This window comes from Mytilus edulis, chromosome 2 (genome assembly GCF_963676685.1).
Source record: "Mytilus edulis chromosome 2, xbMytEdul2.2, whole genome shotgun sequence".
NCBI classification, from domain to species: domain Eukaryota; kingdom Metazoa; phylum Mollusca; class Bivalvia; order Mytilida; family Mytilidae; genus Mytilus; species Mytilus edulis.
In genome coordinates, this window is record NC_092345.1 from 33,848,724 (window position 1) to 33,866,678 (window position 17,955).

At 31.2% G+C, this 17,955-nt stretch overlaps 2 protein-coding genes across 4 annotated transcripts; both read right to left on the reverse strand.

Annotated features, from left to right (window-relative positions):
* Positions 1 to 217: 217 nt before the first annotated feature.
* Positions 218 to 7,201, reverse strand: LOC139512039 (ureidoglycolate lyase-like). The gene is given in 3 exon segments (XM_071299353.1): positions 218 to 899; positions 902 to 1,174; positions 7,094 to 7,201. Coding segments are annotated over 2 exon segments (534 nt in total). The 5' UTR covers positions 1,073 to 1,174; positions 7,094 to 7,201; the 3' UTR covers positions 218 to 536.
* A 3,812-nt stretch (positions 7,202 to 11,013) lies between these two features.
* On the reverse strand, positions 11,014 to 17,555 carry LOC139512040 (NF-kappa-B inhibitor-like protein 1). Of its 3 annotated transcripts, none has more exons than XM_071299355.1 (6): positions 17,473 to 17,555; positions 16,127 to 16,315; positions 14,940 to 15,043; positions 13,902 to 14,038; positions 12,737 to 12,845; positions 11,014 to 11,731 (listed from the first exon to the last, which is right to left on the reverse strand). In XM_071299355.1, exons 2-6 carry the CDS (start codon positions 16,294 to 16,296, stop codon positions 11,184 to 11,186), a joined length of 1,068 nt encoding a protein of 355 aa, XP_071155456.1. In that variant the 5' UTR covers positions 16,297 to 16,315; positions 17,473 to 17,555; the 3' UTR covers positions 11,014 to 11,183. The 3 variants fall into 3 exon arrangements, with proteins under 3 accessions (XP_071155456.1, XP_071155455.1, XP_071155457.1); XM_071299354.1 differs by having other exon boundaries at positions 16,127 to 16,300; positions 17,473 to 17,552; XM_071299356.1 differs by having other exon boundaries at positions 16,127 to 16,300; positions 17,416 to 17,529.
* Between the last annotated feature and the right edge of the window lie 400 nt (positions 17,556 to 17,955).

Consider the following 17,955-nt stretch of genomic DNA (forward strand, 5'->3'; position numbering starts at 1 on the left):
AAACTGACAACGCCATGGCTAAAAATGAAAAAGACAAACAAACAACAGCACACACGACACAACATAGAAAACTAAAGAATAAACAACACGAACCTAACTATTTTGATCTGAGAGTCATTGACGAGTCTTATGTAGACGAAACGCGCGTCTGGCGTATTAAATTATAAGTCTGGTATTTTTAATAATAACTATTTACGGATATCGACAATGCGACATCTCAAAATTGAAAATGGTTTTATGTGTATTTTAATTCCTCAGTTACATGTACATACAAATAATAAATAAATTAATAGAAATATTACAGTTGTCCTTAGTGGTCCGTCACAGTACCGGGTATTTTATACTATTTTTTCCGGTGTACTTTAGACAAAGTGATAATGGTGTGTTGTTACTATATATGACCATATATTTTAAATAGCACTCACAGAGGCTGTCTTTCTTAAAAATGTCTTAACCTATAAGGTCACACAAAGATATAAGTAAATACAAAAGTTTAACATAATGTTAACCAGAAAATTCGTACATAAGAATTTGAGCTACAATTTCAGTGGAACTGACAAATATTTCCCAAATTCATCAATTGTATCTACATCAACGCATGCGTAACTAGCAGCTTGTTTTGTTAGAAATACAGATCGGTCATTTATTGGAATAACAGCTTGATGCCAAATATTTGTATACATTTGTATTCCAAATGATCCGTCAAAATAAAATGCAACAAAATCCTCTGGCTTAACATCATCACCAGGAAGTGCCAACAAGGCGATGAATGGGTCTTTATCACGTGGGAAAAACACCTGACCTCCATCTGGATGGTAATTTGCTTCCCGAACCAGAAGATGCGAACGGTTCTGAGTTTGGACACCATTTGGCAACCGACCGGTGATAAATACAGTATCATCAACACCTTTGTTAATTGCTTGGCAGGCGTCACCCTCCCATTTACAAATAAATTCGCCGCTTCTTGTTCCGCCTAGTGACCCAGTGCCGGGATGTAACTTTCGCTTACCACTAACTGGCCATGGAGCAATTTCAACCTTTTCTTTTTCAAAATCTGTAACGAGCGTTCCATAACCTTTTAAATTTTTCTCGTTTGCAACCATAATTGGAACCTGGTAGGGATCGTCATATTTACTCTCAAGGTTATTGTCAAGACTCATCTCAAATTAGGATTCTGAAGTAAAAATAATATAGTTAGATTGCTATCATATTACCAACCATTCAAATTTTTATTTGTATGATTCAGTTCAGTTAATATGTGATGAAAGCCTGTTGATAATTATTTAACACTCAGTAGAAGACAAAGCATTCCAAGGGACATTGATACATTTGCTAACCAATCTGTTCCCTCGTTAATTGATGGACAGAACACATATGCGGTTAACCCTTAAAAAATCAGCTGAACATGTTTTCTTATCACTTAATGTTAGTAAAGAGAAATGAAGCTTCTCATTGATGAAAATGCTATGTACCAAATGAAATTATTCCTGTATATTGTGGTTCAAATTTCTTGAAATTTTGGTATTTTTGTCAACAGTTCGAAGTATTAAAATAGTTATCAAAGGTACTAGGCTTATAAAAATATTTCGTCAGGATTTTATGATTTCTATTTAGTCAAAGTTCCCCTTAAGAAAGAAATATTTGTTTCTGTAGGATACCACGTAGTAAAAAGTAAAATTACAATAATACTAAACTCCGAGGAAAATCTAAAACGGAAAGTCCCTACTCAAATGGCAAAATCAAAAACTCAAACACATCAAACGAATGGACAACAACTGTTATATCCCTGACTTGGTACAGGCATTTTCTGAAGTAGAAAATAGTGGATTCAACCTAGTTTTATAAAATGTTTGTCGAATGAACATACACTGATATAGTTAGTCACCGTGTAGCTTTGCTTTCTATATAGTAAACTTAAAAATAAGGTATATGCATACTATTTAGTTTAATGGAAATACACATTTTGACAAGTATTGCTTTAACAAACGGTATTACATTTACGCTTTTCGTCGTGTTATTTATCTGAATTTTAAAAGAGCAACTAAAGATAGATACCAAAGGGACAGTCAAACTCATAAATCGAAAATAAGCTGACAACGCCATGGCTAAAAATGAAAAAGACAAACAGACAAACAGACAAACAATAAAATTATAAAATCAATTGCTCTCACTTGTATGACAGTCGGAGAACTGTTAACCTGTGTTTAAATCCTCAAAACAACTTAAATTCAACTTTACATGAACCGTGTGTAAAATACATTTTTGATGTTCTTGCATTGATTTGATATTATATAATCCCGTCAGGTATTGTTGTCATTTTAGCGGTTTGTTTATAATTGGCGTTAAGCGCAGAGGTTTGGCTTGACACAAAACCGGGCTCAGTCTACCATTTCATTCTTAAATGTCCTGTACCAAGTCAGGAAAATGGCAATTCCTATCTTATATTTATTTTCCATGTCTGTTTCATTGTCGTTTGTTCGTTGTTTTCCTCTTAATATAATTGATGTGTTTCCCTCGGTTTTAGTTTGTAACCCGAAAATTGTTTTTCTGAATCGATTTATGACTTTTGAAAAGCGGTATACTTCTGTTGCCTTTTTTGATACATATACAATCAGAGAAAAAAAACTCTGCGTAAATTAAAAAAAAAAGAAGGACAAAATCTTGGTAAGGTAGCGCAGCGGTTAAATCAACAAGTTCATTTCAGAATGCTTCCTTACACCAAATGATTCACATTTTTATATTTTTTATCGAAGGTGCATAGTTCTGTCAAACTTTTATGAGAATTAAAAGAGCCAAATTAGTTTTAGTCAAGGTATTTGGTATCACCATAGTGTTAAATTAATGTTTTGAAAATACATAGATGAAAGTATATACAAAAATATTGTATCAACGAATGATTGAAGTCGTTAAAGTATTTCTATCTATTTGCTTGTTCAATTTATTCATCTATGCGAATGTGTCACATTAAGATAAATCTAGACGATACGATATCTAAAAAAGGTTCAAGTCACGGGTATAATATATAAATCTTAAACAGTAACACATATTTATCCTGATATCAGTGCAATCAGTTTAATATTGTAGCTTTGTTTGTAATACATCTGCTTTGCCCGTGTTTAGTTTTCCTATTGCTTCGACAATTTCAGTTTCTGATAGTGGTTCTAATTCAATGTTCATGTTTTCATATATGGGGTCAATGGCGTTAGTTTTGACAGTACTTAATTCTAGAAATGTATTCTTGTAACTGTTATCTTTTGGTACACATAGGTTTTCCATAGATTGTGAAAATCGTTTAGCTTGTTTTTTCAGATCAGAAATATCAAAATTGGTTCCTTTTGTTATCAAGGTTGTTGAGGTTTTGGATTGGCCTCTATTTCTATTGATAAGTTGGTAAAATATCTTCATTGACGGGTTGTGCATAATTTCTGAATATGTTTTTTTGTCGATCTTCGTATTTTTCTTTTCTCATCTGTTTTCTGAGTTCTCTTTGAGCTTTTATTTTGATGTTTTGGAAATATCTTTTGGTTTTCCTTTATCGACCCATTCCTAATGTTTTGTTTTAGTTGATTTTATCAGGGGAAGGACAGATGAAGAAGCCTTCCATCGCGGGTTTTGTAATTTTTCTTTAACAGACATTGATGTTGTTAGATCAGCTTTTAAATTTAAAGGTTCATATTGGTATGCTTGGGTATTGACATTTGATCACCGTTTGTTCTACCATTTTTTTTTAGAGATAGTATGTTCCCTTTGAAAATGTATTTTTTTATTTGCAATAACACAAGTGTGGCGTGTTGTGTTGAGCGGATCCATTTTATGATTTTTAATTGATCTTAGATTCCACTTAGGGTTGATACGATGTAGTCGATTTGAGACTGAGAATTACCATTGTTATGGAAAAGGGTACGCTGTTTTTCTATAGTAGAATTAATTGAAGATCTAGAATAAAGGAGAAGGTCCGGTAAGGACCGATTTTGGCCTCAAATTTAAGGTTCATCTGACGAAGTATTTTGGCCACTTTTTAAACACTTAAGTGTCTATTTTATTTGAATCAATTAGTTTTTGTGAAAGATTTTAACTGATTTAATCATAAAAATCGAACCGATTCAAGCTGAAATATGAAAAATCTACCAAATATGCCGAAAAATGTCACTTTTCAGATGGTTTTTGTCAAAAATGAAAGGGGCCGCATCCGTGTTCATCCTCAACCTTTATATATGTTATGTATTATCATAAAATACAACTTAGATTTTAATATTAAGGATGAACACGAATGCGGCCACTTTCGTTTTACACGAAAACCGTCTAGAATTCAACTAAAATGCTAGAATTGTGAAGATTTCAGTAATTTAGCATGACTTTGTGGTGCTAGTACCCGATATATTTTCATTGTATTGTCAAAAACAGCCCATATTTATGTAGCAGAAACATTCGTCTGTCCAATAAATTACTAAAAGTTTACATTTGAACAATTTTGTAAAACTGCTATATTTTGGGGCCAAAAAGGGGTCTTACTGAACCTACTCCTTTCTTAAATTGTTCAACTTGCTTGTTGTATGACCGAGAGGCCAATAGTGTGGCATTAAAGTCTCCTGCGATAACAATTTTATGTGTATCACTAAATTTAAATATGATGTTGAAAAGAATATCAAGGCAGTCTGAATACTCACCAATGGAGTGTACTGAGGGATTGTGAGTTGGTAAGTAGGTACAGATGATGCAGAGTTTTGTTTCTGTATTCATTTCAATAGCTATGTTTCTTTCATTTCCATCTTTTAACTTCTTTACTAGATGTGAGATACTTGTAGGTCATGATATTGATACCCCTCCTTTACCCCTAAGTAGATTTATAGATGAAATATCATCAACAGAGTCAACACTACGAGCAGTTGAGTGTTTATTTGGTAGATATTGGTCTAGTTCATGTTGTAGGACGCTATAGAGCCAATGTTCCTTGAGGCATATGATATCAAACTTTTTACATAGGTCGTTAAGGTATTTTCTGTTTGATTTGACACCTTCAATATTGCATACTGCTATTGTGATAGACTGATTTTCTAGGTTGAGTAATATTATGTCTGGAGGGTCTTGATGGGTTTGAGCGTGGTATAAAAAAACAGTCATTGGGTTCTTGTACCATATTTGGAGTCGGCACCGGGCGTGTTGTTTGAATTTAATTTAAATTTGTATTGTCATGACATGGGATATAGTCTAATGCGGTTGTGTAGGTCCAGGGGGACATTTGGATTTAGCTACTATTGGCCTTTGATGGATATTGCTGTGTTGCTGTTATTGTCTCTATTATCTTCACCCTTTGATGTGATAGGGTTGTTTTCAGGTTTTGGTGCATATATTTGAGTATGCATGCCAACTCTGGTTGTTTCAGAGGAGTTTAATTTTTATGGTCTATTTTCACTCTAGTTCTGAGTACTTGGAAATGATCTTTGTTGAAACTTGACCAGTCAGTGGTAATGGATTTAGGAAGATCTGAAAGTCTTCTTCGACAAAAAACGAAAGAAGTAGTATACATCATGTGTGAAACTAAAATGTGCTTGCCTTGTCATTTAAGATTTCCTTTTCACTTTAGTTGTGTAGTTTTAAATATTCAATAGCAAAAAATTACATCATTAGTTTTGGAGTTCAGTGAAGCTTTACAAAAAAATATTTTATATAGGTGGAGAGGCGTACCGTCGTCTGGTTAACATTATCAACCTTATAATTACTAGCTTATATCAGATGATTAATCATGACACTGATTTTACAACTACTGAGGTCAAGATTTTGTGTATTCAGTAAGATGTGTAATAAATTGAATACACAAATTCTTGACCTCAATACCCAGTGTCGGATCCAAAAGGGGGAGTTCCGAGAATTGGAATCACCTTTTTTTACGGTCAGCTCATGTAAATGGGGGACATATCGTTGCCCCCCCCCCATTTATCCTGGATTGGGTTACCCCTTTTAGTAATGGCTGGATTCGCCCCTGATATCAGTATGGTTATCAACTGCTTATATTTACTAAATCTCATTTTTCCACATAAATTAATAAATGGGAATTTGATAAAAATTGTGATTTACAAAGGAACTATGATCAACTATATGCAAGTGTATATCTAAAATAAAGAAGTTGTTAGCCCACTATTTTCTTCATTTAAGGGCAGTTGATTGTTAAATGGTGCATACAGTTTCTGCACGTGATTGAAACACAAATAACAATCCTTCAACTTAGAGTTTTGTACCATCTCCAAATCCAAAGTGTTTACATAAATCCAGCATGGCTGAATCCAAAATCACAGATGACAAATATGTTTTTAAGCAAATCTTTGCAATCTTCAAATAATATTTCCCATTAAAACTGGACTAGAAGATGGAATTATTCCACGCGAAAAGAGATTTTGTTAATTATGTAGCACAGGTTGTTTTGCAAACGAGTCGAAGAATTTTAAATAACTAATATAATCCTTTAAACGAGTGTTACTTTATGTTTATATGTTAACATGAAGTTATCATTTCTTTTTCAAAAGTAATACTTTTGCTAATCCTAAATGAGACAAAATGAAAGTCTTATTTTAATATTGTATTTCATATGGCCACAAAAGAGGGAGGTTTGGCATGCCACAAAACCAGGTTCAACCCACCATTTTTCCTTTAAAAATGTCCTGTGCCAACTCAGGAATATGGCCATTGTTATATTATAGTTCGTTTCTGTGTGTGTTACATTTTAACGTTGTGTTGTTTGTTTTCTCTTATTTTTTAGTGTAAATTCACATTACTATAAAACGTGTCACAGTACTTATCCATCCCAAATTCATGTTTTGGTTTTGATGTTATATTTGTTATTCTCATTTTGTCTAATGCTTAGTCCGTGTGTGTTACATTTTAATGTTGTGTCGGTGTTCTCCAATTATATTAAATGCGTTTCCCTCAGTTTTAGTTTGTTACCCCAATTTTGTTTTTTGTCCATGGATTTATGAGTTTTGAACAGCGGTATACTACTGTTGCCTTTATTTATAAATGTATTCTAATATCCCCGAAATAACTTATAATCTTTCTGAATAAAAAAAAACATGCTATCTAATGTTAAGCTGTAACCTACTATAGTATTTGTCTTCTTTAGAATGTAGTTCTCTTATGTCAGTTAAATCCGTACACAATATTGCTTGTCAGGTGAAATCTGTTTAGTTCATTGTACGCTCGTTGTACGTGATAATGTCAATCAGCTTATGCTAACAATGGCACATGTACAGGTCAGATTGGCTTGAAGCTAGTACACGAATACTAACGATAATATAAAGATATGTTTAACTATTTTTAAATAAGTTGTACTTTGTGATAAGTTGTACTTCGTGATTAGTTATACTTTATGATTATGTTTACTTTATGATTAGTTGTACTATTAAGATTATTTTTACTTTATGATGAGTCGTACTTTTCAGATTAATTTTTCTTTAAGGATAATTTATGTTCGTATTTATCCACATTAGTATTGTCATAAACTTTTTGGTGTTGTTTGGGATATGGCTCGACTCGGCTTCTTTAACACAACATGAGGATCTCAAGAGCCTGAATCGCTGACCTGTAATGTTTCTTTAAAGGTTGCTTACCCAACCCTGCATTCCGACAATTAGTTTCCAATGTAACAATATTATTTTCATTCTTGTAAGTTACATTTCAATGTAACCGTAGCCAGTGCCTTCTTTAATTTCTAGTTCTGGGAGATATAAAATTGAACCACATAAGAAAAATCTGGATTGTTAATGAAAAGAACATCATCAATATATCTGATTGTGAAATTAAATGACCTGGCTTCTTTGATCTTCTTTTTTTGACAAATGTCTGAAGGAACTCATATTCATATGAAAAGAAGAGGTCGGCAAGGAGAGGCGCACAGTTTGTTCCCATATGAATGTCAACAATTTGTTGACATTAAATGAATCTTGTCATCTTGATTGGTTCAAAATATAAAGTAAAAACTTCCAATAATGAAAAAGTCATATGCATTTTCATATCTGTCAGGACATTTTTAGTTAGTGCTGACGCCTACAATGTCATGAAGCTTTCTATTTATATATTTCAATCAATATTTTCATCAACAGTGTTACATTTCGTAATACGGATGGAATTAAGTTAATTTTAATTGATAACAAAGTCATTTTTATTTAAACTTGGGTGAACAAGGTAATTTTAAAAGGGGCGGCATTTCGAAAACGGAAACGTTTATGTATACAAATTGTTCAGTCGATTTTGTGCAAGAAAAGACAATATTTTTCCTGAACAAAAGGTATGCCCTCTACATCCCTCTTAAATTCTTTAGAGAATAAGCAGGGGAAAAAAACCAATATAAATCTGTATCAATAGAAATTGAGACTATGTTCATAGTTACCATTTTATTTTGGTATTTGATATGACACTCCTATCAATTCTCCTTAACCACATTTGGTTCAGTCTGAAATAGCAGTTTCTTTTTTCTTCTCAATTTGCTAGTAGAGTTTAAAAACGTGTAACCCTGCCACATTCTGTATATCTCTGTCCCAAGTCAGGGATCTGCAATTTAATGGCTGTCCATTGTTGCTGTATCATATTTGTCTTCAGTTTTTGTTTTGAACATAAATCAGTTTGTTAGCTTTCTCGTTTGAATTGTTTTACATTTATCACTTCAAGGCCTATAATAGCTTTATGAGGTATGGGATTTGCTCATTGTTGAAGGTCGTACGATGTTGTTAACTTCTACTGTCTGGTTTTTTGCTCTTGAAAAGAGTTGTCTCATTAGCATTCATACCACATCTTCTTTTATTTTATATTTGGACACTTTAGTGAAAATGAATTACACTCATATTATAGTTGATTAGTTTATCATGCATTGTTGTTATTTACAAGAGAAAATATCCTATATAGGAAAAGATACCATAAACATTCATGTGAATTTAAATTAAGGTCACACAATTGTAATAGGGATTAAACCAAAAGTACCAAGCATTTTGATATCAGCAATCAAATCCTGATGATTTGGAACACCTTTGCAGATTATAGAGTTGCTATAGGGTTCTGGAATTAACCATGGCTTTCATAATGACATAAAATCATGCATTCTGACTACAGGAGTGAATGTCTGGAATATTTTGGGCTTTTATTTGCTTAAATTGAATATTCAGCTTTAAATAATAATATGATTAAATTTGGAATTCTATGCTGATTTTTCATGAAATATACTAGTACATAAAACATTTGCCACTGGATGGTAGGCCAAAAAGTCCGAATCGATCAAAGTTACTGCATATTTATAGCTCATCTTATCAAAAAGATGCCAGTTTACTAATAAGAACTTTCATATGCATATACTATGCTCTTTGTGATTTACATGTTTAACCGATATAGCTAGCTCCCATAGTTTTTTTTATAACAGCCAAATTCAAAGTTCTACAATATGTCAATACCTTTATTTTAGCATTGCAAAGTCATGTTTAGTTCTCCGACTGTAAATGGCTTCTTTACACTTAATCCAGTGAATTTTAAATGTGTAATGATTGATATTTTAGTATTTGACACATGATTTTTTATCAGCTTTCAGTAGCTGTGAGTATTCTCAGATCTGTACTTTGTGTTTTTGAAGAAGTTTTTTTGGGCTTTGTATCAATCTGATGAGTTAAGTCCTTAACAATTTTTTGGTGTGTTCTTATTTTTACTGTTACACCCATATCCCAGGACCTGTAATTCAGTGGTAGGAGTTTGTTGTAGTATATCAATGTGTTCATCTTTTATTGTGTTGTATATCAATGTGTTGTATATCAATGTGTTGTATATCAATGTGTTGTTTATCAATGTGTTGTATATCAATGTGTTGTATATCAATGTGTTTTTCTTTTATTGTGTTGTTTATCAATGTGTTGTATATCAATGTGTTGTATATCAATGTGTTTTTCTTTTATTGTGTTGTTTATCAATGTGTTTTTCTTTTATTGTGTTGTTTATCAATGTGTTTTTCTTTTATTGTGTTGTATATCAATGTGTTTTTCTTTTATTGTGTTGTTTATCAATGTGTTTTTCTTTTATTGTGTTGTTTATCAATGTGTTTTTCGTTTATTGTGTTGTTTATCAATGTGTTTTTCTTTTATTGTGTTGTATATCAATGTGTTTTTCTTTTGATGTTTTGCATATAAATAAGGCTGATGGTTTTCTCATTTGAAGTGTTTTACATTTTTTCATTTCAGGCCTTTTATAGCTAACTATGTGGTACAGATTTTTCTTATTGTTGGAGACCATACAGTGGCTTATAGTTGTAAACTTTAAAGTCATTTGGTCTCTGGTAGAGAGGTGTCACATTTAAAATGCAAAAAAAAACAAATAAATTTACATTTTAGAGCGATGAATCAAAAACAGGTTGTCAAAAATATGAAAGGAGATATTTCTTGTCATGCTGACAATTTTTGCTGTTTACATTAAAAATTTTAACATAGTTACTTAAAGTTTTCACAATAACAGGTACAAAATGTGAAAATAATATTTACAGGGGGAATAAGTTGACAAAATTTTTCTGAAATTTTCAGAATTAACAGATATTGTAGTGCTAATTAATCTTTCTTTAGACAAAAATGTTAGATATTCTGAAAGCTTATTTAAGAGCTATTTTCTATTATTTCATTTCTCAATTCTATTATTTAGTTCACCTTCTATTCACATAATGCTGTTTTTCAAATATATTCCATAATCCATACAAAATTTGACATGTTTTCACAACCTGTAGCTTGAAAAAAATATGGTGACTTATCATTTTTTGTTATTTAACAGATTGATATCACAATACAAAAATTCTATCATTTTATTAAAAAAAAACCTGGTCATTGTTAACTTTGCTAAATTTATTTTTCTTCACACATCTCATAGGTAATTTTATTCAAAAAGTTGTTTTCTTTTAATTACCATCAACTTTCAAAAAATATTGTGGGTTAAACTAGATAATTGCTAGACTTTCAATGTGATTATATGCTCTGTCCTGACTTGTAATTTCACTGTACAAATTAGTAGATTTAAAATTCTTTTAATGGTCACAATATAATATCTATAGTTTTCAAACAGATATTTTTCAAATTTGAGCTTAAGGTAATAAGTAAAACAATAGTTCTGCCCTCTCACTTGGAAAACATCAGGTATCAATTTACTTCTTGTTTATAGATTTCCACCATCTTAAATCAAAATAAAGCAGTAAGTCTATTAAGTTCCTGGGATATTTCCTTCACTCTTTCCATGATTTTATTTTTGTCTTTTTCATATAATTTTTTACCATGTTTCTGTAGAAATTTATCTGGATGCCATCGAACTTGTTCCTCACGTAAACGTTTCTTATATTTATCACCTGACGATAATGCGGAATGAAACATGACATTTTTTATCTCTTTCACATCACTGTTGAAAGGCCACGGCACATCATTAAATTTTATTTCACCTTCATGAGACATCAGTTCTATACCCGTGATATTTTTCAGGTAGTTTTTACTTTTAAGTAATAATCTGTTCTCTCTATCTCTTTTCTGATTTTCTTCATATTTTTGTCTCATCTTCTTTCTAATATCTTCAAGATTTTCTTTACTGTCTTTTTGTTCTTTGGATTGACTGGATGATGTTGTCTCCCTTTGTTTTTTAGGCTGATGGCCACCATATCTATGCTTCAAGTGATATTCATGCCTTAGTCTGTCTGCCCAGTCATCATAACCTTCTGCATAAGAGTCTTCATCTTTATCTATGAAAAAAAAGAAAATATGCAAAATTTAATTTGGTATTACATTTCATATATATATATATAAAATTTTCAATCACTGATTTCTATTTTTTTTCATAAAATTCCCATGAAATCTATACCATGTGAAAGGCAAGACCATTCTTATTTTATGTACTTCAATTAAAAAAAATTAAAAAAATCTTTTATTATATTGTTATATTAAAATTCTATGTCACAGAACAGAAAACAAATAAAATCACATTTTAAAACATTTTCTGTAATTTTTGTTTAAGAAAACATATAAAATTGCAGATTTCTTTAATCCTTATTAAATTACAATTCTATCAATACAATTTGATGATTAAAATAAAATGAGTATATAAAGATATTTTTTTTTTTTTAAAGTTTCCTCAGTGGTAAAACCTTAGTGAATTCTTAGCCGGATACAAATATTGCATCTTAATAAAGTTGCAAGCATAAAGATATGATCTGAGTAAATTACTACATGTAATGTGTTGTTTCAGAATCTAATGCACTCTGGATAATATTTCAAAAGCGTTCACTAAAATCTTATAATAGGTTAATAATATCATAAGCAATGGAAATTCTATCAATGGTGTGATTTTTATTTTCATTTGGGGTACTATTAACTGATCAATTGTCCTTCTGATAAAGAAACTACAAATTAATTGCTTCCTTCAAATTGACATGTTAAACTTTTAATGTATGATTGACACCAAGAATAACTAAAACTGCACCACAAACCAAGATACTATTATTGATTACTTAAACAAAATGGCAAAAACAATAAAAAACAGTTTTTTTCCTAACTTAATCATTCACTAAAATGGACAAACATGAATAGGAAACAAAATTGATTTTCCAGATATTTTTTATAGTAGTTGATAAAAGCAATAAATTAAGACCATTTCTGTATACATGTTTTAGAATAAGGGAGATAACTTTTGTTTGTAAATTTGAACAATTGTCTGCAAAAACAATATCTCAATCTGTAATATTACATACCACTATGATATCTGCCTGAAAAGTCATCATGTTCATTTCTTAGTTCGTCTGCTAGTTTATCTTGCCAGTCGTCAGCCTCATTCTCGTCCTCTGATTTGTAAAATGATGGCTGCAAATAGTTATCAAAGGTACCAGATTTATAATTTAATACGCCAGACGCTCATTTTGTCTACATAAGACTCATCAGTGACGCTCAGATCAAAATAGTTATAAAGCCAACAAGTACAAAATTGAAGAGCATTGAGGACCCAATGTGATTTTAAGAAATCAACCATATGAATGTTAGCTTTGTGATTTAATTTCCCTTGTTGAACAATAAAATATCAAGGAACCACAAATAGTTCTCTTAATAGATTTTGTGTGACATATCAATACAGGTAATATGAGGGGAGGCAATGCCCCAATATCTATATGCAGCTTGAAATCGCAATAATTAATCCTGCATTGATGTCTATTCTTCCAAAATCGCAATATTAAATCCAAACAATAATTTCTGAATTTACCGTAATTTCAGAGAAGTTATACTGTTCACATGTATCCTGTTAGTAGTTAGTATGATCTGTTGCACTCGTCAATAATATTTGGTTCTTCTTGTGTAATCCTTTTTATTTATTTTATCAACGGCAATGTATGTAAAATATGTATTTAGGAGAGGAATATATCAACTTATTCAACAGTTTTGTTTATTTTCAAACAAATATTTAAAGTGCTTGTAAGCAATGAAGGCTGAACATTGTATTGTATCACATATTTGACATGATGGATGGCAATATTATGATTGTAGATGGTTCAACAACAATTTTGAAAAAAGGAAGATAACTCCAATTTTACTTTGATATTTAGATAAGATACCAGATTCATGGACAAGTATGGTTATACACAAACATTATTTTGTAACTTCAATACTGGTGCATAAATTTCATTTTAAATAATTTCTAGAAAAGTTCATGGATAGGATGTAGAGAATGTTGTGATCAATGCACTATTTATATACTTTGTTTATTTCAAAATCAAAAGTAGTGATAAAGCTTGGAAAATTAATAACCATTGGACAGCCACATAAGGGTTTTGTTTATATTGACTGCAATCTTTACCCCAACACCTTAATTAAACCAGTTTCTTTTTTGTGGAACAAGAATTTTTATGATAAAGAAAAATTTCTAACCTGATCTTCTTGTTCATGATGCTGCTTTTTCTTTACCAGATTGTCCAACAAAGATCTACATGACATCCCATCTTCATTTTTTACTTCCAATAAACTTGGACATTTCTCAATCAGAGGCAAAATAATAGAGGTATACACTAAAATATAAAAAACATACAAGGTAAAATATCTATGAAAATTATTTAAGGAATGACTGTAATATTTTTTTCTGTCTATGAAGAAATAACATAAAAAATTTGGTGCACACTGAATAACGCGTGTAGCGGGTTATTTAACAGTGTGCACCACATTTTTTAGGTTATTTCGAATAGACAGAAAAAATATTACAGTCATTTCTTATAATTTAATTCTAAATTCCATTTTAAACCATAGAAAACCATGAAAAAACGTTGATGACGTCACGATCACTTGACTAAATTATGTCTATGGGCTCATAACAAAATAACGTCAGCCAATCAGAAGACGTGTTACATCAAAAATTAAATTCTTTCCTTTTAGTCAATGTTATCATTTATTCTATGTGGCTTTTTCCTCAAAAAAAGATTTTGTAAGTTTTATCAAATTTTTGGTACAGAATCAAAGTTTACTGGACTCAAATTATAATACATTGGTATCGACATTAAAAACATTTTACATGATTTACAAGAAAGCTCTTAAACCAAGAGTTCCAATTTATGAAGTTGAAATAATCCCTTTGTATATTTTATGGATGCCATCACTAGTTAGTTTACTGTCATGACCGTTATGGAATATCAGTTCCATGAATGAAAGTGGATATGTTCTGGATGTGGAGCAAGATCTGCAAACCTTCCAGAGCACCTGATATCACCCACAGTTTTTGATTGGGTTCATGTTGCTCAGTCTTTAGTTTTCTTTGTTGTGTTTTGTGTACTGTTGTTTGTCTGTCGATCTTTTCCCTTGTTTACCCATGGCTGTCAGTTTATTTTCCACTTATATGCCTGAGTTTGAATGTCTTGTTGAATTGGTATCTTTCGCCTTTCTTTTTCAGCTGTTAACACTGGGATGTATATATTATACCTGTATTTGCTGTTGATTTCAAAGCACATTTAAAGGCTAAGTGTAAAGCTGTATTTCCATTACTGTCCTGTAGTGTCACATCTATTTCCTTTGTAATTAAGTATCTGGCAATGAAAAATTGAAGTGTAAAAATAATTTTGAAATGCAAATAACAATAAGTAAATGTATACATGTACATGTATCAACACTATACCATTACCATATGGATAAAAAAAAAACACCATACAATGGTCATTGCTAATTGCTACTGGGGCCAAGTTTATTCTAAATGACTTGTTATAGTGAAAAAGATTTATTCATCTAAGGACTTTGTGTTTATGGTGGGGTCTATATTGTTCAAGTTTTAGTTTTCTGTGTAGTGGTCTTTTCCTCTTTTTTTTTAAATTTAACTCCTTCTGTCTCCCTTAACTTTGGTTTTTACAGACATATGTGCATCCACTTACCTTTTCAAAGATATACTTTGTACATACTTCCATATATGTATGGGATTACATCAAAAGTATAGAAAATGACAATTTTTTTTTTTTCAAATAGATTTAAATCACTGGACCATGGCAATGACCATGGGGTAGAACCTCAAAATTGTCATCAAACTGAAATGAACTGAGAGTACTGTAACTTCGCACAAAATATAATTGATCTATAACAAGTACTTCCTATTAAACTAATTTAATGAGAAAACTAAACAATTGATGACATGGATGACACTGTCATTGCCATTGCTGGAAAGGCAGTTCCTATATATCTTGCTTTCTGTGACTTTTGTCGCAGTTGAGGCAATAAACAAAACTTTCTTTCAATTTGCTTCAAACAAAAAACAAACAAAAAACTTTTGCCTGAATTATAAAAATCTTACCATTTCAGTGTGTTAAAAGCAAGAACAGGGTGTTTAATTGATTATATAGTTACAGTGTACCTTTTTAGAAGAACATTAATCTATATAACTATATTTTATACATATAGCATGTGCCAATCTGCTGAATTATGAACCTTCATTTCTGTGATATAGCATTGAATAGTCCAAGGATATTGTACACATTTAAATGATATGCAAAGGAATTGTGTAAACTATGCTCATTTTGGGGCCTTTTATAGCTGACTATACAGTATGGGCTTTGCTCATTGTTGAAGGCTGTACAGTGACCTATATCATACCACATCTTCTATTTTATAATCAAAAGTCTCACCTGAATATTACATCCTGTCCATATTTACAGCTGTAATGCAACAAAGACTGATCTTTATCAAGACGTATTTCACAAACATCTACTCTGTGTTTTCTCACATATGACTTGAATTTGCCAGGTCGATCTTCTTTAATGTATTTTTTCAATTTTTCTGTTACATCTTTCCCCATTTTTCTAAAATGCAATCATCTATGAAAATTTAAAAAAAAAATTAAACTGCAAAAAAAAATAATCCTGGCATAATTTCTGTTGATAAAGTAACTGAAATATGGTTTCCACTTTGTATACATGTATATATCATGATATATATCATGTATATGAAAGTATTATTTTATCAATAATATAATGTTTGCAGGGTTCTTTATTTTCAATACTGAGATATTTTTAGGATGTGTCTTAGGAATTTTATTTATTTCTTTGAAATGATGAGTTCCGAGTCCAGTTACTCAACTATTTCTGATTCTAACAATCTTATAATACATTATCTCAACTCTATCCTTGAATGAACCGGATAAGTCAGATAAATAAACACATGTAGTCATGATTATTTTCATTATCTATGGACAAATGATGGAAGAAACCAAATCTATAAATATGCATTTCTCAGTGCTCCCCAGATGTTTTATATAAAATTGAGAATGGAAATGGAGAATGTGTCAAAGAGACAACAAGAGCAGGCAACTGTTGAAGGCCATCAACTGGGCATGCTGGGGTTCAACATTAACATGATTAATAGTAAAATAAAATATCTGATAAAAAAACATTCAATGTAAATGTTATGAACCTCAGAAGTTTTATATCATAGGACTATTCCAAAGTTGAGCGTGTGGTTAGAAAAACATGATGCTACATTGTACATGTAGAATTATGCACCAATTATTCTGTAAATTAAATTCTTATAATTGACAATCAGCACTTCTATCATTAGGGAATTTTGATTAAGTACCCACAGGACAAATATTATTTTTAGTTTATCCTGCACAATGAGATTACGATGAGACGCTTGAAGTACGTTTATAGAGCAAGGATGCAGGCGATCCCCTCCATTTGGTAAATGACTTCATAAAAATGCGCTTAATTGACGATTTTTTTTCAGGTGAAGGACAAAAGTTAACTCGAAAGTGGTCTTTTACATCAATCAGTAGATTATTCCGATCGTTTATAATACGTTGTAAAAATTGTCTCGTAAATAATTTATCAAACGAACCAAATTTGAAATTATAATTTTGTTCAAATTATATTGATCTAATCTTCGAATCCGGAGCCCGTTTTCCTATTTGCTTACTCACGCAGTTACTCAACACAAAAATAGTAAATTCGGGTAAAATAAACTTGAATAAGGTTACCATGTCGTGCTAAAGTTATGAAAATGTTGTTGATGTTTTTCGTCAAAGTGAAAGTGGATCCGGAAGTAACCTGGTGACACAAATTTTCGAGTCAACGACGGACTTTTCTTGACATTCCGTTTTTCAAAACTGCGTTTTCTGTACACCTGTCATACATTAATTTTTTTTATTTAAGACATACTTCATAGTCCAATACATTTCCTAAATAAATAGAATATCACACATGTTTAATGGTAAAAATACAAAATATTTTGTTTCTACTGAGTCATATCTGAATAAAATTTCAAGGCCAAGGAGTAAAACTGTAAATACCATATTAAGATAATACCAAGGATTTGTATAGCATCTTACTATACAAATCCTTGATAATACGAAAGAAAATTTATGCAACATCCAGGTGCCGAGATAAAATTTGTGGATTGTCCCGTTCTGTCGATCAGCAAGTACAAAAAGTTTTAAGGACATAAACAACCTGCATCATTT

What these genes read in the sequence shown, in the direction of transcription:
- LOC139512040 (XM_071299355.1), bottom strand. Translation starts at nt 16,296, where the DNA reads ATGGGGAAAGATGTAACAGAAAAATTGAAAAAATACATTAAAGAAGAT. An exon ending in GAAATCAACAGCAAATACAG is followed by an intron (nt 14,039 to 14,939) that starts GTATAATATATA and finishes TTTATATTTTAG; the next exon opens with TGTATACCTCTATTATTTTG. An exon ending in ATCATGAACAAGAAGATCAG is followed by an intron (nt 12,846 to 13,901) that starts GTTAGAAATTTT and finishes AACTATTTGCAG; the next exon opens with CCATCATTTTACAAATCAGA.